This window comes from Pieris napi, chromosome 5 (assembly GCF_905475465.1).
Source record: "Pieris napi chromosome 5, ilPieNapi1.2, whole genome shotgun sequence".
NCBI lineage: Eukaryota > Metazoa > Arthropoda > Insecta > Lepidoptera > Pieridae > Pieris > Pieris napi.
The window spans coordinates 13,205,380-13,226,867 of record NC_062238.1 but is presented as its reverse complement, the minus strand read 5'-3'; the positions used below and the strand labels follow the sequence as shown (position 1 = coordinate 13,226,867).

At 35.8% G+C, this 21,488-nt stretch overlaps 3 protein-coding genes across 5 annotated transcripts; 1 reads left to right on the top strand and 2 right to left on the bottom strand.

Moving 5' to 3' along the window:
• The first annotated feature begins 759 nt into the window (after positions 1 to 759).
• LOC125049789 (post-GPI attachment to proteins factor 3) lies at positions 760 to 20,773 on the top strand. 3 transcript variants are annotated; one of them, XM_047649245.1, is made up of 8 exons: positions 760 to 847; positions 1,221 to 1,375; positions 1,531 to 1,686; positions 2,046 to 2,170; positions 2,287 to 2,420; positions 2,527 to 2,731; positions 19,452 to 19,707; positions 20,520 to 20,773. In XM_047649245.1, the coding sequence occupies exons 2-8, from the start codon at positions 1,250 to 1,252 to the stop codon at positions 20,712 to 20,714; spliced, it is 1,197 nt and encodes a 398-aa protein (XP_047505201.1). In that variant the 5' UTR covers positions 760 to 847; positions 1,221 to 1,249; the 3' UTR covers positions 20,715 to 20,773. The 3 variants fall into 3 exon arrangements, with proteins under 3 accessions (XP_047505201.1, XP_047505200.1, XP_047505202.1); XM_047649244.1 differs by lacking the exon at positions 760 to 847 and adding an exon at positions 854 to 1,059; XM_047649246.1 differs by lacking the exons at positions 760 to 847; positions 19,452 to 19,707; positions 20,520 to 20,773 and adding exons at positions 854 to 1,059; positions 3,804 to 3,905.
• LOC125049788 lies at positions 3,908 to 6,959 on the bottom strand. Its single transcript, XM_047649243.1, has 3 exons — positions 6,762 to 6,959; positions 4,578 to 6,685; positions 3,908 to 4,504 (listed from the first exon to the last, which is right to left on the bottom strand). Exons 1-3 carry the CDS (start codon positions 6,844 to 6,846, stop codon positions 3,968 to 3,970), a joined length of 2,730 nt encoding a protein of 909 aa, XP_047505199.1. The 5' UTR covers positions 6,847 to 6,959; the 3' UTR covers positions 3,908 to 3,967.
• On the bottom strand, positions 11,957 to 15,744 carry LOC125049787. Its single transcript, XM_047649242.1, has 4 exons — positions 15,456 to 15,744; positions 15,281 to 15,387; positions 12,990 to 15,139; positions 11,957 to 12,915 (listed from the first exon to the last, which is right to left on the bottom strand). Exons 2-4 carry the CDS (start codon positions 15,366 to 15,368, stop codon positions 12,103 to 12,105), a joined length of 3,051 nt encoding a protein of 1,016 aa, XP_047505198.1. The 5' UTR covers positions 15,369 to 15,387; positions 15,456 to 15,744; the 3' UTR covers positions 11,957 to 12,102.
• Positions 20,774 to 21,488: the final 715 nt, after the last annotated feature.

Genomic DNA, 21,488 nt, shown 5'->3' with positions numbered 1-21,488 from the left:
ACCTTGACACAAAATCACTTAACAAGAGGCGTGACTCGCTACCGATAAACGAATTTGTAAGGATATGAGTCGGTCAAGCATTTGACCGACGCATTTCCCTGTTTTTCTCATTGAAGACTCAATCTTAATTACCTACTAAAACAGCCTGCCTTATCCTCACTCCGTCAAATGCAAATTTACACACCGAGACCCTCAGACCACCGAGATCTTCAAAAAATACTTAGGGCAAACTTGCGAAAGCAAGCCGGTCGTCGTTATTACTAAAAAAAACACACATAAAAAAAAAATCTTTTAAAGAACAAGGTACGATTTAAGTGTGTAATGTGTGTGTGTGTGGGCCAAATTTGGACATAAATGTTTTAAATTCAGCAAGCGTTTTAATGGGGGAAATAAGCGCCAATAACTGTAATGCTTCCAATTTTCACCGACAGTAAAGTTGACATCGTCTATAGAAACTTTAACAAGACTAATACGGTCACCAACCCATCTGTTTTTATCTGGAACCAAGTATGGTTCTGAAGGAATCGTTATATTAACTCAAAGTCAAACTGAATTAAAAGGCCTTCCAACAGTGGTTCAGGTTAGGTTGAATAAAACTTATATCCATACTTATATTATTATTATAATTAATTAGTGATTTTGTCTCATGAAGTAAAACGCACCAACACAACATATTTTTAATTAAAAATGATGGATTCTCACTTCACAGTATTATATCTCTACGTGGTGTGGTCTGTGATAAATTATATTATCTTTAAATTGGTCATATGTGTGTTAGTGTTTCGTAAGTCTCTGGCAACCAGTCTGCGCGTCATTTTTAAAATCAATATGTTTGATAATAAATAATGTATGTTATAACTTATAAATGTTAAGATATACCTAATTTGATTTGTACTGTGACTGTGATAAAAATTGTTGCATTGGACAATCCCTTTAAAATGTGGTTCACATTGATACTTCTTGTGTCCATTTCCAAGTTTGTTTTATGTAGTGACGGTGATCGATCTCCGTTTTACAATAAATGTCTGAAGAATTGTAATAATGAAAATTGCACGAAAGGTACATTTGGTTTTACATCAATTATGCGATTTGGCAATAAAAATGGAATAGAAATGAACTATGAATTAAGATCTGATTTTTGTAACGCTCCTTACAGATAGGTTTGTTTAATATTGTAATGCTTGTGGAAATATTTATTTAAATAATAATATCTGTTTTAGAAAATCAATTTAAGCCACATGCTGCAGCTATGCAAGACATATGGAGTAAAATATCACGGTGGACTTGTGTTGATGAATGTCGATACAATTGTATGTGGAAAACCGTACAAGGATTTGAAGAACGCGGCTTCAGTACACCTAAGTTTCATGGAAAGGTGAAAAGTTATTACTTTTAAACACATACAATATATAAATACCAAATATTTTAGGATTAATACTATTAAAGAGATGAGCAACACAACCCCTATCAAAATTTGTATTTTAAAATTAACTCAGTACTAATTTTGATTATAAATTATTTTCATTACAGTGGCCATTCAGGAAAATTATCGGTGTGCAAGAACCAGCTTCTACTTTTGCCTCTTTGCTAAATCTTGCTGTCCATGCCTCCATGTATCATGAAATAATAAAGCAGTTTCCTATTAAAACAACACCTATAGTTCTCTTTTGGCATGTATTTGCTGTTGTAAGTATAAATAAGAAATATAATCCTTACTTTTGAAATATCTTCTGTGTCTTCATATCATTTGAGAAAAGTGACAACTTTGAACAAATTAAAAAAGACCTGACCTTAATATAATGAAGAAATATGTAATCTATTAAGGTGTTAATCATGATAATAAACTAAAAAAATATATTTTTAACTTTAAAATTTGGTCATGATTTTTTGCATATGTAATTGCCATTATTTAAATACGGTGAAATCTGAATATACTACATAAATTAAAAAATGCAACATTTTTAAAGCTATCTTCTATGTAATCACATTTGTGCCAGTATACAGTTTTATTTTACATTAAGGTTATTGATAATGGCCTCTTACAGGTATGTATGAATGCATGGATGTGGTCTACAATTTTCCATGCCAAAGACAACTATTTTACAGAATTCATGGACTATGCATGTGCATTGTCTATGGTAATTGCGTTATTTGTTGCTGCTGTATTAAGGTAGCATTCCTTCTATTTAAAATATTTTTTTGGAATACATTTAATTTAATGTTCTTTTATTTAGAAGAAAAGAGTTGATTATGTAATTAAGTTATAATTTCATAAAACAATTCCAGGGTGTTCCACAAGAGAAGAAAATTGTCTGCAGTGGCATTAGTAGCAACAGTGGTGTATTTCGTGGAACATGTCCGATATTTGTACACTGGTAGAATTGACTATGACTATAATATGCTAGTGAACATCTGTTTTGGTCAGTATAAAACGAATTTAGTTAACATTATGAAGAAACCAAACATAATAAAACAGAGAAATTTTAATTTGATTGAGAGAATATAACTAAATAAAAATGTTTTCAGGGGTTGCAGGCTCCGTAATCTGGTTATTATGGGCCGGGGTTCAGTATATATCTGGTCGGCGCGAATGTTGGCGGCTGGTGGCCTTCACGTTGGCGTCAGGCGCGGCACTTACCCTGGAATTGCTAGACTTCCCACCACTTTACGGCTGGGACGCGCATGCTCTATGGCACCTTGCCACTGTGCCCTTGCCTTTACTATTCTACAGGTAAAATGTGTGTCTAATTGATTTTTATTGAAGTGAAACTTGATTAGGTAAAATTTTTACGGAATGTCACGAAGATGTGCAGCCTTTTTGTTAAAGAAAAGGGAGAGAGAGAGTGAGAAGGGTGAATTACCTTATAGAAATTCGATTTTTAAAATTAAAATTTCGTTAAGAGAATTTATGAAATATTAGTATTTTATATTTTATGCAAAATAATTTATTGAAATCTCATATGACGATTTGTAAATTATATGCCACGTGTTTTTATTATCAAAGAAATAAATTTAAAAAATTAAATTTATTATTTATATTAATGTTCAACATATTTAATATTATATCTTCCTTTTTCCCTCCTCTAAGGCCTACAACGCACTAACGGCTGGCCGTATCGGTCTGCCGTAGCGGCATGCCGTATTCCGGCTAACAGTCCCTATTGCGGTCCTATTGCGGTCTGCCGCAATCGTCACTCGTCAGTGCTTCTTGAAATATTGCACATGGTGGACGTTGAAGAAGTTGCGGCAGTTAATCAATTTATATCATCGTAGAAAATACTCTGCGTAGTGTCTGCGGCGAGCCGCACCGGTTGTATTATGCGGCGCGCCGCGTCCCCTCCACGCAAACGGCGCGGTTAGCCGCAAATACCACGTCCTACCCGCCTCAGGCATCGCTTGTTCCTTGCGCTAGACACTACGCAGAGTTTTTTGACGATATTTTCTACGATGATATAAATAAATAACTGCCGCAACTTCTTCAACGTCCATCATGTGCAATATTTCAAGAAGCACTGACGAGTGACGATTGCGGCAGACCGCAATAGGGACGGTTAGCCGGAACACGGCATGCCGCTACGGCAGACCGTATATACCGCGGCCTACCGCAGCGGCACACCGCATCGCGGCCAGCCGCTAGTGCGTTGTAGGCCTAAGTCTCGGCAATCTAAAGTTTTAGATTTGTAAAAATATGAACAAGAGTTCAAAATTAGTCCGCCAAAAAAGTTTCACTTCTGACATGTGTACTTTGTATGCACGCACTTTTTTTATAAATAGTACTTTTTGACTTTTCAATTGTTTTTCAGATTCGTGATCGATGATCTCAATTACCTAAAGACTATACCCAGTGGAAAAATTAGTCTAAAATTAACTTAAAACTTAGCAATTTAATAAATGATTTAACAAAATACAATAATTTTATTGAAAACACTTCACATAACTTGTCACTGAACAACTTTCTTCAAACCAATTAATTGTCCAAGATTAAATTTTTCCAATGTTCCCCACAACGTAGTCCCAGCTTATGTTTTTTTAGAAAGCTTTTTTTTTCTTTTGTATTGTCATATTGAGCGAGATCATGGCTACTGTCTCTTTGGATAATCACACTTCTGGCCTCGTAATTGCGCCGGTAGGGAGCGTACTGTTGTTGGTATCTCACCGAGTGGCTAGGCCCGGCTTGATCCCGTAGGTGCTTTTGCTCCTTTTGTCCAAACGTCAAATCTTCGTTCCAATGCCGCCGGTACTCTTGCTCCATGTAAGGAGATCGCCGTATCCTTTTACCGTTTACTTGGATATTAATACGCGGCTTTTTCGCGTATATTGTTCTGTGAGGCGGTGGGTTGTTGTCTCGGGTTCCATTACCACTTCCGCTATAGACTGTCTCATAATCATCGGTCTCGCTTTCTTCAGACGATTCGCAATCCTCTTCTTCAACGATGTCATCGTGTTGTGAAACTTTACGCCTTCTCAAAAACTTCGCAATTCTATTGAAAAAGCCCTTTTTGTTCTGGAAAATTTAAATGATCTTATTTGAAAAAGTTTTAAATTAATCTCTAATATTAAAGCTAACCTTAACCTACCTTTTCATTAAAACTTCGAGTTACGACTGTGCTATGACTGTCTGCGTCGCCGTAGGTGTGTTCCAAATCTTGTTTTCTAATATCATCATTTCTTATATTATTTCTTTGTTCCAGTCTATACAGATGATATAATTTGGATTCTATAGGTTCTTGATTTATTTTTTTGTCAGTAAGAGTTTCTTTCGTTTCTTTTTCCACGGACTGCGAACTAGTTTCAGTGCACATTGATAGCAAAGCTTCTATTTCTTTATCAGTTTTTACTACTTCGGATTCGTCCACCGTGCTTTTCATATCTGTTTCAGACTTATCATTATCGTAATTCGTACTAGAATAATTATTTTTAGGGAGATAATCTAAATTTAACGCGACAGACTTGTAAATCTCTTGAATGAGATTGTTTGTCTCAGTTGTAGCTGTGTGACTGTTAGTATTAGTTGCTGTTGTAATGGCGTGTGGTGTGTCACACTTAAAGAAACAATTGTTTTTGCGTTGACAAGAACATTTGCAGCGTCCTTGACAAGACTGCATAAAGTACGGTGAGTTCTGGACGCATTTTACTGGCTGACAAGGAATATTATCAAAACATACTCGCCCAAAAGGCATATAAGGCTGTGAATATGGAGAATAAAATGATGGGTTTGGTGGAGTGTAAGTAAAATGATTAACCGATTCCTTGGGTATGTTATTTTCAGAGGAACCTTTTTGTACTATAGCATCCTTTTTCACTGTTTCACCTTTGTTTAATTGAGTATTTGTTTTAACTTCAGTTAGCACAGACTGCAGTATACTTTTTATTTGGTTCAGCATTGTTTCAGTCTTCGTGTCATTCAACAAATCGACTTCTAATTGAATACTTTTTGATGTTTTTCCAAGATTGTCTTTAGAATTGATGTTAACTGTTATGTGATTTTCTCTTTCATTTGTCATGGCTTGATCGCGAGTGACGGTTAATTTTGGTGAAAGTACACGTTTCGTATAGATGCTACCGCAATTTACTGAGAAACTTCTAGAGGTATCTTCGTAAACTTGATTATTCTTTTGCAGATATTTTTGTCTTTTTGAATTAGATGGGATGGGTTCATTTTTATACACGTCTTGTCGAGTTTGGTAACGACGATACGTTTCTGCATGATAATTTAAAGTAATTGGATCGATTTGGTATTTATTTCGCGGCGTTTTATGGTAGTTCATGTTGTTAAATGTTTTCGGTATCGCTTTTTTATGTTTTTTCTCTGAACTTTCTGATATTTCTTTCACAGGTACAATATCATAGAATTTAGAATCGTAATACGTTTTGTTAAAATCTTTCGATTTAACATATGAGCGATCATGTTCAACCATAAAATTAATACCATTTCCCATGTAATTATCAATGTTTTGAAACCTACCGTAGCAGCAAGAACAGATATCAGAGTCATTCCGTACTGGAGAATTTATATCTTTGCAGATAGGTCTCGTAAAGTGACTTGTATCTGAAAATTCTTCAAGTCCAAACCTTGAGTCATATTGCTTTCGCATAATTTTGGAGAGGTGTTTACTAAATATATCTTTTTTAATCTGAGGCTTTACTTGGCTTTTTAGATTTCTGCTCATTAAAAGTGGATTTATTGTTTCAGCGTAATAAACAAAATGCGTTTTTGGTTTCTGTTTTTCCTTACGATCACCCTTTCTTTTTCGTCTAAAGATATTTCGCCTTTTGCTTTGTTGTATTGACTGCTTAGCACACTCAGTATCTCCAATAGTTTTAGTTTGTTGTCCACCAGATCCAAGCGATAATGCCGAGAAGACAAAGGAAATATCCGAGTCTTGTTGATTGGGATAAAATATATTCTTGCTTTGATTATCTGGATTGACGGATTTGTCAATATTAGCCTTTGAGTCATAAATTTCAGGACCCCTTAAACAAGTTTCCGGGACAGTCGCGTTGAAAGCCGTCGTTTTTTCAGATGTCTTCTCTCTTCTAGGTACGTCTCCTGAAGTAATGTTCTTATCGGACCCTTTAACATCCTGCAACTCCTTCTCTAAATTCACAATTTTTTGTTGTAGATCAGTCACGTCAATCGGTATGCACGAAATAATTTTGACTTCGGTTTGTGAAGCGCTGTTTCCTGGAGCACATTAGAAATTCATGTATAATAATGGAATGTTCGCCGTAGCGTACAAATATTGTCTATAAAAACGTACCTAAATTGAAAGCGACTCTGCGCAGAAAGTTTTCAATTCCTTTAAACCGTTGTTTGAAACTTTTTGCAATTTCCTCGTCACACATTTCAATTGGTACAATAGGCAATAGATACACTTGAAATGAGGAAATTAAGAAACCTAATTGAAAATTTCGAATTTCATTTTAGAATAACAACCCAAATAATTTAGTACTATATTGACATAATAATGGTTGTTACTCAACTTTCAACCATTCAAACTTTTTCTGTTTTTGAAATAAAATAGTGTCTTTTGACGTAAAAGAAGTATTTATCGGCTCTCGAAATATTTTTTTTATTGAAGCTTTTATAACGGAAATATTTATAGATGAAATAGACAAACGTCCTGTTATAGGACATGACAAGTAGCGATTATTCAGATAAAAACAGAACGAACGAACAGAAGAACGGGTTTAGGAAGAACTCGTCCTCATATTCTGTGAAGACGAGAACGAAGATAAGAAGCAATTATAATGTATATATATTTATTTACAATCAGTTTATGTTACAAATTAATTATTGCGATCGAGACAATTAAGGGCCATACATCACCGAGACGCCATGGCGACGTGGCCAGCGACGTCTCGTCGACGTAACTAGTTCTTAAGGCCGATTTACATTATCTTAGTGTTTAGGAGAGTGCTTTAGTGCAACTTGAAAGGCAAGTTCTTTAGCGTAGCGTTTACTAAAGCAAGTAGCGTTTACATGTTTCAACTAAAGTACTATCCTAAAGCACTCTCCTAAACACTAAGATAATGTAAATCGGCCTTTATTGAGGTGTATGCCGGCTAACTCACTTGGCGATCGACTGGCGACGTTGCCAAGTAGCCAGCGTTGCCAGAGTCGACCGATCCGCATGCGGCGACTGGCGACGCTGTCTACCTGGCGAGTGGCGACGTCGCCAGTTGTTTGCACGTGTTTGTAAGCTCAGTCACTTAGAATTTTTTTTTGCTTTTTCATAGTCTCTTAATTATGTTTTTTACTTAGTTATCCTGAAAGTAATTGAAATTGATCTTTCCAGTGGTGGAGTATAAAGTGTATCTTCATAATTATTGTACCCCATATTTTTACATAATTGTGTACAACATACCGGCGTCCTAATGTCAAACGGGTTTTAAATATTTGTTTAGAATAAGTGGCCTTCCCCCATATGGCCGCATTAAATTCTGCATCATGCCGCCAAAAGCTTCAACAGCCACTATCGCATATCGCAACACTGTCGGTCTATTTTGTGGCTCTGGTAAGTCTAATGATCTTTCCGTCAGCTTTTTGTACAAATTTTTTACCGTAGGCACCTGACAGATGGCCCACAAAAAAGAATTTTGCACCCGCTAGCGCCAGTAAAACTAGCAAACTTTATTTTTGTAGCTATAATACATGAGACCCCTGTGCTGGATTAACCGTAGGTACATATTTAACGTCCAAGGCTCCTTAATACTTGGGAAATTTACGAAAAGTTTTTAGTTACTAACTTTCTTTACTATTTTAGGATGCAAAATTATATACTGGCCTTCAGTCAGCCCGTGTGACAAAATTGGATGGACCCAAAATATCCGTATTCTGTCGCATCGTTTCTGCCGTCGGTAAAATCACCGTTACAACTGATTCTACGGCCATCTAGGCAAATGTAAGAACTCTACTGAACCATGGCGGCCTTGCAGGCGACGCGCGTTCAGCGCTTGTCATGTGAACCTGCTGTTATTGGAAATACCGAGTCCCAGATTTAGTAAAAAATGTGTCTAAATGCACCGTTTTAAGTTAGCTATTTCAGCCGGAAGTGTATGATACACGGTGGATCATTAATATTAATCAAAAATTCTGTTAAATCTAAAGAAAGGAAAGACATTATCAGATTGTCAGTTGAACATTCTATAGAATTGTCCTGTGTCGAGCTCGATAAGCATGTTGTAGTATGTGTTTACAGACCTCCGGGCTATCAGAATCTATCTGTATTTGATTCTGTAATGGAAGATGTGTTAAAAAAACTTAGTACTAGTAGTAAATCAATCATCATAAGTGGTGATTTTAATATTAACTTATTAGAAACAAACTCAAATAGTATCAGATTAATAAGTCTTTTTAAATCATTTAATCTGTCTAATGTTTTTATGGAACCAACTAGAGTGACAGCTTCTTCTGCCACTTGTATAGATAATATTTTTTGTAATTGTGATTACTTACATAAAGAAATTGTTAATAAATTGCCTTCTGATCACAGTGGACAAACAATAACGTTTTGTGCCTACATACCTGTACAAAAAATTCAAATAAGGTATAGGCCAATTACATGTAAAAATTTAGAGAAATTAAATAATACCTTGACCAGTAAATTGTGTGTTCAAAACTTTAATAATATTTGGGACCCTAATGAGTTCTATGAGGAGTTTTTTACCTTGTTAAAATCGCAATTTAATGACATTGTTCCACAAAAGACAAAAAGTATTTACACCAAGTTCTTATTTAGTGATCGGGCGACTCCAGGTATTCGTAAGAGTAGGGATAAACTTTTTGAACTGTATGGCCTAAGGCAACATGTAAAAAATACAAACTTTCATCAGCATGTTGCGAAATATTCAAAAACTTTTAAAAGTGTGTGCAAAATTGCTAAAGCACTGTATATTAGTAATAAAATAAAATCAGCGGATGACAAAATAAAAACTACCTGGCAAATAATAAATAATGAAACTGGTAGAAAAAAACAGCGTAATACTGAATTTAACTTAGAGACTGCACATGGCCCAATAAACTCAAATGCAGAAATAGCTCAGGAATTTGAAAACTTTTTTATCAATATTCCCTTTAAAACTACCGAAGCTTTAAGTTCATCATCCGCACTTTCTTTTGCGTTACTTACGAAGAATGTAAGGGCATGCCCTACGGAGTTTCGATTTCAATATACAAACCCCCAGGCTGTTATGAAAGCTTTTAAAGATCTTAAAATTAAATCTACAGAAGATCTTTGGGGATTGTCTGTAAAAGTCATAAGTTCTATCATCGAAACTATTGCGCCTTATTTAGCTTTCATATTTAACACCAGCATAGACCAAGGAGTCTTTCCGAATCTCATGAAACACAGTAAAGTAGTTCCGTTGTTCAAATCCGGTGATAGTAAAGAACCCAATAATTATAGACCTGTGTCAATTCTGCCAGCTCTCAGTAAGGTGTTTGAAAAGTTAATGCTCAATCAAATGTTATGTCACTTTAATAAAAACTCCATCTTTCATGAACAACAGTACGGTTTCACCAAAGGGCGTTGTACAACTGACGCCGGTGTCTCCCTAATCAAGAACATTTTTAACGCTTGGGAGGAAGCACAAGATGCCATTGGAATCTTTTGCGAACTTTCGAAGGCGTTCGATTGCGTAAACCATGAGACTCTTCTGCTGAAACTTAATCACTACGGGATTAAGAACAAAGCTCTGGACTTACTAAGATCTTACTTGAAAAACAGACAGGTTAAAGTTCAGGTTAACGGCATAAACTCGTTAGGGTCTGAAATTACAATGGGCGTTCCTCAAGGTTCAATATTGGGTCCATTCCTCTTTTTAGTATACATAAATGATTTACCCCAATTAGTTCAGAATAAACCGAAGATGGTGTTATTTGCAGATGACACATCATTGATTTTTAAAGTAGATCGACGGTCACAAAATCGTGACGACGTGAATAACTCTATTCTTCGGGTCCAAAATTGGTTTACGGTAAACAATTTGGCACTGAATGATAAAAAAACTAAATGTATTAGATTTACATATACGTTGCCAAATGTTAAAAGTAAGGAATGTGACATAATGTTGAATGAAGGAAAACTGGAATTTATTAATCAAACGGTTTTCCTAGGCATCACGCTAGACGAGAAGTTACAATCATATCACATCTCTTGCGGGGCGGCTGAGCTCAGCCGTTTATGCGGTTAGAAAGATAAGATATTTAACCAATGTAGAAACTGCGCGTTTGGTCTATTTTAGCTACTTTCACAGCATAATGTCTTACGGCATTTTACTGTGGGGTCGGGCTGCTGACATAGAATCCATTTTTATTTTGCAAAAGAGAGCGGTCAGAGCCATTTATAATCTACGTCGTTGCGAATCTCTCAGGGAACTATTTAAAAAGATTAATATTATGACAGTACCTTGCCAATTCATTTATGAAAACATTATGTATGTAAGAAAGAATCTACATCTTTTTAGTAAAATAAATGAAAGACATAATTTTAGTACTAGAAATAAAGATAAAATAGCTCAACCATCTTTCAGATTAGCCAAAGTTCAAAATTCATTTATGGGGTACTGTGTGAAATGTTACAATAAAATACCTTGTGACATTTTAAAACTAAATGAACGAAAATTTAAATGTTTTATTAAAAGTACACTTTGTAAACAAGCATATTACAAATTAGATGATTATATTCAAGATAAGAATGCTTGGAAACATGCTGGTCCTGCTCCATAGGACAATCCTATGATTGGCTCTATAGCCTGGACAAAATCAAATTGGTTGCTGATTTTTTGCTTTAATGCTACAAATGTAATTATTATTTTTTTTTTCTCACACACTGTTTTGTTGTGTTTTTTTTAATATTTTTATTACTCTTTAATGTTAATATTCTACGGTTTCGATATTTGTAAATATGTGAGGAACATGTATACTAACTTTTTTAGTATAGTAGTTTATTCTAAGAGTACATTGTCTTCACATATAATTATTTAACAAATGTAACAAAACATTGTAAACCTATTTTAAAAGAGTAAGTGTGGAGTTTCTTGCCCATTCTTCTCCACACGAAACTACCTTTTGGAAGGGGCAACTAGAATCATCTTTATATTTTATTTTTTTTGACGTTCAAAAGTGCCATTTTAGATGGTCTAAGTGAAATAAACGATTTGACTTTGACTTTGACTTTAAGTAAAATACTTTTCATCACAGCTAAACACAATTTGGTAGACAAACAAAAGAGGGATTTAGTTAAGTGTACAATTAGACTGATTTACTCTTTTTAAACGGGTGAATGTTTATCCTACATTAAAACTATCATCAAATCCAAAAAGAAATTTAAGTTTGCTTCCGTGCCATTTGCGTTCGATGTGATCAACCAAAACATTCTGGATTTTTCCATCGCCGGTTAGCATAAGCAATGAGTTCTTCCCCTTATAAAATATTGAATAATAAATTCTTGGAACAGGTGCGATGCCTCAGCAACTAAATATAATGCATGAACATTCTTTAATTTTAAATACACAACGATACAAGAGAACATTTGTAAACATCACAAACTGCAACACTTGACACGAGATGAATTACAATTTTACGTAGGTTTGATTTGCTTATATAAACATACGTGGCTTATACATTCGGGGTGGGTCACCCCATGACGACTTGTCCTTACCGAGCAGTGTCCGTACTATAAGGTTTCGGGGTGAAAACGGATTCCTTTTGTAAAATAATTTCTTTAACATTGCATTTCGCATCTTCGTATCTCCTAACGCGAGTTGTTTCTGTGTTTTTATCGAGAACTTAATAGGGTCAGAATTACTGCTCACATTTTTTGTAGCTTTCTGTTTTAGCTTTTCCCAATTCAGAATTATGTTCCTTTCCTTTGGGTTCTGCGTCGTTATCGTATCATGTTGCTGAAGCTGCATCTGAGCAGATTGTACTTTCTTTTTAAATCGGGGAAAGAGTGAAAGTTTTCTGTCACTCTGTGTGCCAATGCTTTTGACTTCAATTTCTTTCAGGCAGAGAGGTACTTGAGGCATTTGCGGCGTGTTGTGGTGATTGTGATCGTGACAGCAGGAGGGAGCATGCAACATTGGACAACGTTGTGGCGTAGAATGAGCCTGCGGGTGTCTGTGCTTGCATATGTCGTAAGGAAATTCCTGGGAAATAGGATCGTTACCACAAGCATATTCGTGCAACGAGTCATGAGCCGGACAACATCTCGCTTTTCGTGGTCGATTAAAGAACTCTTGAGCGTGAACGTTGTAATTTAGAATATTTTGCTTAAATGGAGGCCTAGTATGTGGCATAACATCGACTTCTACCGTACTCTCGCTTTCGCTTACTTCCTCAATTACGTCCTTCTTTTTACGTTTAAACAGACCAAATCTATTTAACACCCTTGAAAATTTGTTCTTTTTGGTCTGAAACATTATTAATTAGAATGAAAGGTTTTGCAGATCGTTCGATAATTTTATAATAAGGAAACATTGCTTACCTCAACAATTCTATCCATTTCGGTCTCAGATGAAGATCCTGACGTTTGTAGGTTAAGCTTTTCTATAACAGTATCAGATAAAGTCGCATTTGTAGAGTAACAAGAGTCACTTGTTACTCGCGATCCGATAGCTTCACAACTCTTCGAATAGCACTTCATTTTTGGCGTTTCTACCATAGCGTCATGCTTAGAAGCTTTGGAACTTCCGACACTTCTAGATGTTAATATCTTCTTTTCGACTTTCATCTGTCGTACATTTTCATTACTACCGCGTCTGGTACGGGGAGAATTACCGTTTTTAACACATTTATAAATTTCTTTAATGAGTTCTTGGGTTTCGTGGTGACAAGATGGTACAGAGGTTTTAGTTACATTATTGTCATATAATACATTTTCTTGACAATTATGAGTACAAGTGGCGCAGGTATAACTTGGCGAAGGTACCATAAAACTGTTAGGAGAGTAGTTAATAGGACAAATTGGTAAAACAGGATAACAGCAAGGATTGAAAGATGGAACAATTGGGGGCGCCGGATATTGTGCTGAACTGTTATTATGTATGAAGCTGGATTGGTTATTTTTGGGTGTCGTATTGGAATTGCTCTGGTCGTTAACTTGTGTTTCTGATTGTTTAATACTTTTGCTACTCATCTCGGAGTGACTGTGAATTGAATCTCTTTTTATTTCTTGTAAAAAGCTTTGTAAAATATCTTTTATTTCACAAAGAGCTTTATCAGTTTTGTCTACTGTAGAATTTGTAACTTGAGTGTGCATTGTTTCATTATTAATATTAACATGTTCTGGTTCTATGTTCGAATATTGAAGACTACTCATCGTTCCGCCAACTAGCGGTTTTTTTGGTCCTTGGTCCTGACGCATTTGACGATACTGAGATAAATTTGAATAATCGTCAATCATTTCAACTGGCGGCTTTTTTCTTAACGATCTATGAGGGACGTTGGGAAGTATCATATCATCGTAAGCGTACCGTTGTGCTGTAAGATTTAGCCGTGGTCTATTTGTTCTAGGGGATGGCAATACTTCTCTAAAGCGCTCATGCCGCTTATTATTTTCTTCAATAAATTTTCGTCTAGATTTAGGACTGGACTTTTCTTTAACTGGCACCAAATCGTAAAGATTAGAATCATTATAGTTCGTAATATGACATTGTTTGTACTTCCTTTGCTGCTTCGAACTGTACAACCGCGCATCGCAAATACTTTTCATATCACTAAGGTTATACCGCTCGCAATGACGGTGCCTAACTTTTCTATGGCCTTCAAAACAACACGAGCATAATTCACTGCCTTCCATGACATCATCTCGGATGGTAAATTCTTGATCACGGCATACGGGCGCGGAAAATTGACTGAAGTCTGATAACCTTCTACCAAATAATTTGACGGGCTTATATTGTTTTCGTATTATATCCGCTATAAAATCTTTATCGACATTGGAATAGTGATGTGATTTCTTACGGGTTTTCCGACGTTCAGTATCTTTTTTGTTATCAGTTTTTAAGCGTCCAGTATCTTCGCACTCCCTTAAGGTTACGTTTTCAATGTCTTTCCTGTGACGTCTATGACTATCCTGATATCTCGAATGACATGCCTCCTTATTATATGTTTCTCTAGGCGATTGAAGACTTATGGTCGAGTATACTCTTTTTAAATTATCTTCATTTATTTTATTGTCACCTTTTAATTTAGGATGCGAGATCGGTTTCAAATATTTAAGCTGACGTTCGTGATTCTTGGGTACGTTTCCTGGTCTCTCGACAACGTATTCTTCATTACAATACTTGTGGAAATGTTTATTATCATTCATATTTATTTCGCCACTGTCCCATTTACTCATGGACTGAATATGTGCTTTATTATAGTTCCTTCTCGGTGTTTCATAAAGTATTTTAGTTTCTATATCTCGTGTTCTGCTGCTTTCACATGCCGGTTTGCTTGGCGTGGTCTGTTTAATGTCGTGGCTTACCGTGCTCTCCCCTTTACGAATGCTGTGTTCAAGAAAGGACAGGTCCCGACAATGCTTGCTTACTTTGTCAAGGTGTTGTTCTATTATATCTATTTTACTTTTGAGATCAGAAACACTAAGTACGATGCTTGAGTGAGTTCTGTTGTCTGTTTGTGATAGGGTTCCTGGAAACAAAGTGTGTTGTTATCGTCTAAAGGGCTTAATTATTATAGTTTAAATTAGAAAGGAAGCTGGAGAGAATTTACTTTATGTCAATAAATTACACGAAAATATTACTAATTGTTATGACTGTCAAATTAGGTTACCGATTGTTTTCTTAAAGAATTCCTTGATAGCTCGACAACGGCGTTTAGTTCTTGGTGATATACGTCGGTGCGGGGCTCGTAATAGCATCACCTTCGCAATTTCCGAACTATAAGCACAACAATGATTTACTATCGTATTAATAAAAAAAAATATACAAGGTTTAAAGTATTATACTTGATCTTTATGGTCCTTAAATTTTCATTTTAAGGAATAGGGCGATTATAATTACACAAATTAATTTTCATATTGTCTATAATAATATCTGTTTTCGAATAATGTTTGTCTTATAAATTTAAGTAATTTTCTTTTATATTAACTTGACTTTTGAATTTCATCTGACGTTTTTATTAATTTTTTCGCCTAGTCTATATACTCTTTTTAGCCAGCACTCCAACACCTGCCAATACTAAATAAAGTGCCCTGTAAAGGGGTACATTTATTTCGTATAGCTACGATACAATTTATTATTTTTAATATTACGGAATAATCGTAGGTTTCATCGAATCTTTCGCCCTTAAAACTTAACATCTTAAGTGTAATTTAAAAATAGAACCAATTCGTGAAAGCCATAGCTACGAATGATGTCACAAGTCAAAACCAAAAAATTCAACAATGACTGTTAGATTGTAAGGAACAAATAATTTTAAGTTTTTTTTATTTTATTTTCGAATGCTCTCAAAATTTCTGTGTACGGCCCAATTATTGCGGCCGTCTATTATTGCGTTAAAAGTGAACCCAGCGAGCAGAGTTTTGACGAGGAACGCGGGCCATTACATCCCGCCAACACAGTACGACGTACCTATACCGCGGAGGCTTCATTTAAGTTATGTTCTGAGGGTGTATTGGGAAATAATTCCTTTATTTCTCGTCACTTGCACCAGTCTCGCTATCTGCCTCTTTTCCATCTACTGGGCTTCTAACCATAAAGTAAGTTTAATTCTAAATAGACTGTTGACATTATTTTTGATGGATTTGTTTCAGGGAAAAAATTATTTGTTACACGATAGAACCGATTTTTAACGAGTTTAGATATCGAAAAGTGAAAAATCTTTTACTTAAACTCTGGTACACAGATATTGTTATATCAACCATATACTCTTAATAATCTCATAATTAGAGAGAGAGCTAACACCAATAACAAGGCCATACGTTCTTCTGTCTTTTTTTGTCCAGGCTGACGTAGTATACACTACTCATACCCGCGAGAACATCTCCCGCACGATGGATCTGCGCAATCCAGACGTGCTGAAAATCTTCGTCATCCACCAGCGCTACGAGCCTTGGCCCGAGATGCAAGACGTGCTCGACAAGATGACCTACGCGCAAAAGACCGCACTAATGAGGGCCCGCGTCTGCAAACCTTCTTAAGCTGGACCAAATACACCAAACGACACATATTTATATGTAATTTGTTTATCACAAAATTTCTGTTGCTTGGAACAGACGCTATGTAACAAATCTTGGGGTTATTTATTCATTCTTCATTAATTAAAGAGCAGGGATCAAGATAACCAAGGACGATAGTATTTTAAGTTTCAACGTAACGCTGGTAAAATATAACATCTAAACCAGATATTAATGGAAAGGTCGTGGAAATGGACACTCAATCTTACCTAGTACGGTTAAATATCAGTTTGAGTGCTCAATTAAATATGCTCTGACTTTTCCGTGAAAGCTTTAAACGTGTTGTTAGATATATATATTGTAAGAGCAGTTTATTAAATACTTCATATACCCCTAATTGATTGTTTTATTGAATTTCTATACCATTTTTATAGGATTAAAAGGACAAAAAGCGCAACGCATTTAACATGAATTTGTGTTAAATCTTTGTAATCTCCAGGTTGGTAGCTCGTTCTGCCGAGATGAACCAATATCTACGTGGTGGTTCATTAATTTTGTTAAATAAATAATTGAAATTTAAGGAAAGAAAGGATGTAGTAAACCGCTCTATGGAACGCCTAAGAAGTATCTTGTGCGGAGTTGGAGTATATCCAGTGGCGTAGCTACCTAGGGGCTAGGCGGGGCAGTGCCCCGGGGCCCTCAAGCTCAGGGGGCCCTCAAATCCTTACCAGAAATCTCGATCGAACTGAAATCTTGGAAATTTCTCCCATTTTCAAAATAAATATGAGAGGTTGCAACCCTACTTTAATCATGACAACTCAGTTGAGAGAAATTCAAAAGTTATGCCTAGGGAATTCCCCTAAATTCTTTCTGTACGTTGGCAGTGTCGTCAATTTGACGGATATGTGCGTTTTGGAATTCGAGATTGGAAGCATTTATAAGAAAGAATTAAACAATACAGTTGTTCGAGTGCGCTGCAGTGCTCAAAATAGCTTAAGTAGCTTAGCATTTTTAAAGTATTTGTATATTCATATTTTTATTTGATAAAACCTAATCAGTTTACACAGCAGGGGGCCCCATTTTTCAATTTGGCCCAGGGCCCTTGGTTGCCTAGCTACGCTGAGCACTGAGTATATCATCATTGTTAGTTTGTATAGCCCTCCTTCAGATCAATATGTTAGCTTTGAGAAAATAATGCGAATGGACTAGTGCGGTATACATTGCAAATGTCCAAAAAAATTTTGATTGTGAAGGAAAATTGGCTTGATGGCTGTTTAAGTTCATGTATACGTAATCTCTTTAAATCATACGATTTCATTAAATTTTTGGTGGTTACCACGGCAAGATGTATTGATAATATCTATAGACATATACTTCCTCTCAATAGTGGATTCAAATAAAACGTCTGACCGCTCAGATCAATTGCTTGAATTCCAAATAATTAAATGTAATCTTTCTAAAAATACATATCTACAATTCCTGTTACAGAAGATGATATAACAAAACATGATTCGTAAAATGCAATTTTTGTATACTATTGGCCCCAATTATAATAATAAGATTGGACAATTTCAGAGTTACACAAGTAGTGTGACAGTGGCTATGCGTCGGGTTGTTTCTCTCCCTAAAATATGGCGAAGAGGCCGATGGCTGGCCATACGTTATACTCGTAAACGGGTGCTACTTGTGGTGACTGGCCATACTTGAATTCGTGTATGCGGTGATTTTAGCTATTTCGACTATGTATTTGCGTGTTGTTCCCACGAGAATGTATGTACTCCTATTTCACCATGCTTCCTGCTGATAGAGGACAAATCTTTGTTTTTAATTTATTTTATTATTATTTATTACTTAAGATGTCATGTGGAACATGGTGTAATGGTTGCAGCTCCTTACAAACGCTGTGTAAAAAAAAACTTGGCGATTAAAAAGAGTGGCGGAGAGTTTATTGCCAGTTCTTCTCTTCCGTTCTACATCCTTGATTTGAGAACTGGCAGTAAATGTTAATTAGAAGCATTTCATATTATATTATATTATTTTTTGACGATCATTTGGGAAACCTTTCGTTCACTTGTTATTTAAATAAAATATCGACTACATTTCGGCAATTTACATAAAGATTTTAAAAATCACGGGTTCCGTTGCACACCTGGCCGCACTTCTTCGTAGCCAGGTGTAAAAAGGTATGATATCGATACATTTATACGTTTATAAGTACATTTATTTATCATATATCAAATTGAACCAATTTTTTTTTCTGTTAACTATCGTATATGGGTGCCTAGTTAAATCTAGCCGCAAATAAGGGTTACCTGCTGTTAAAGATTATAAATATTTAAGGTAGAGTGAAAGAGAGTTAACGCAGATCGTCATTTGTCAGACGAAGATAGCGAATGCCGCCTGTGCGACGCTTTTAAGCCATTGCGCATGCGTCGAATGTTAGTGTTCTCAAAATGAATAGATGCGGCATTTTTATTCTAACATAAAAACCACGCTGTTTTTGTTTTAATTTATTTAATAATTTTAGATGCACAAATAAAACAACAATGTATATATAAAACGTCTTTTATTACGAACTCTAAACAGCAGCCGGATCTTAGCCCAAAACTACAGAAAACATTTGTACAAATGGTCATGGTGTGTATAGGCTGTAGAAAAAGAAAATTATTTAAATAAATAGAATTATAGAGACTACAATATGTCAAATCTTTGAAAATATATTTTGCATATAATTAAGAATAGTTTTACCATTACAAATTATTTAATAGATAAATTTACAGTGCTGAATGTCTAGGCCCTAACGCAACATTCTGAAATTTCTTTCAGAATGTTATCCAGATTTGTTAAGTCTGCAAGTGTGCTTCGACCAGCGCTGTTGACTCGTCCGACCACCCCGAGTCGCCTGATACGGAGATCCTCTCATGAATATGTACCACCAACTCAGTATGACGTTCCTATTCCCAAGAGGCTGAATCTTCTGTACGTTATGAGAGTGTACTGGGAAACTATTCCATTGTTTCTAGTGACTTGTACGAGTTTAACGATCTGTCTGTTGTCGTGCGCTTGGGCTACTCAACATAAGGTAGGTTTATATATTATGTATCTACATGTAAACTAGATATTGGTTAAGGTTTGGTATTCAGGGATATTGATAGTTTGATTCCCACTTAAATCTTACTTGCACCAGTATAATAATTACAGTACCTAGTTGTTTTAATGCTTTGTATACCAGTATTTTGTCTATTTTATACACTTGATGTTCATTGTATCCTGGAAACTTATAATATTCGTTGTTCTTGAACGTTATTGTACTGGTTTTAACACTAAGGGTGGGGACCCTTTGTACGGTTTTCACATTTTTTTTATTTTTTTATTTTTCCATTAATCAATCACCTGATAGCTTAAATTTATAGTCTAACTATCTGAGATTCATATAAAAAAATGACAAATGATTTCATCTGATGTTTCAACCATAATTATGATTTAAACAAAATCTGGAATACGTACGAATCTGCCCCATACAAAAACACGTCCATGCCTGTAACTTCACTCTCATCGGTGCGAATTTCGTTCGTTTCGTTGATGTAAAGTTGGTACCTCGACTCATGTACACATACAAAAGCAAGACTGTACTTTCTTTCGTTCAAGTTTTATTTTGACTGTATGAATGTGCCCCGCGTACGAAGGGTAACGATCTTCCCCTATATTAAGTATCACTTTATGTTTTTTTTTAAAGAAAAATACTACGGAGCTGAAGTGTACACGGGCACAGCAGCCCCTTCTTATTTATAGGTTTATATAAGAGTATATGTAGTTATTAAACAGAACCAAACCAATCTGAGGATTGATGTGCCTTGAAAAAATCCTTAATTTACTCATTTGTGTTGAATTTAGATGGACGTAGTGTACAAGACCCACTCCCGCGATAACGTCTCTCGCACGATGGACCTTCGCAATCCTGACATACACAAGATCCTGATTTTCAACCAGCGTTACGAGCCCTGGCCCGAGATGCAAGACGCTCTGGACAAGATGGCTTTGGCACAGAAGCGGGTTCTACTGCGTGCAGAATCCTGCCCGAGTAAATAACGCCTTTATCTATAGCACTCTGTCTTATTTGATTAAAGCACACACAAAAATTAATTGTACACTTACAATGTTTCTTTTTCCTTTCCTCCAATTATTATAATATTAAGGAATTTTCTATACATTTTAAATACGCGGTACCAGTTGCTGGCGCAAATCGTCAATGCAGACGTTTCATTCTCAAGTTCTAGTAAAAAAAAACAAAATGTTAATGTTTAGTCAGCTATTGAAGCTTTTTTCACATTCACACGAGTTACATCGCTATTACTGATAATAATACCGTGGGACCAATTACGAGAGGCCTGGGAAGGCTTCCGGAGAAAAGAAGTCCTATCGTAGCGCCTAACGATAGGTACAATTTGTATTTGTAAATTAGAAACTCTTAAAAGCCCTTCTGCCTGGGTCTCGAATCTAATTGGCGCAGGCGGTAGGATCGTGAGAAAGCCGTTCTTTCGCCGCGTGTGTTTTACAAGCTTTATACATATAATGTTAACGTAAAATTGTAAATACCGTTAGATTGTAATCTATCTCGCGAGATTATAAACTGTCGAAAGATACTGAACCTCAACAACCTGCTTACAATTTAACGTATTATTATTCGGTAAATTGTAATCTATCGAAGTGAAACCGTCAAATTGTGAAACGGATCGCACCTCGCGCGTACGCGTATACGCACGTACAAGCCTGTGTTTAGACAAGTCAAAACTTGAAAGCAATAATCTCCTTAAAATAGTTGCATTGGTGTAAACAAAAGGCATGTGCAATTATTTCCTTGTC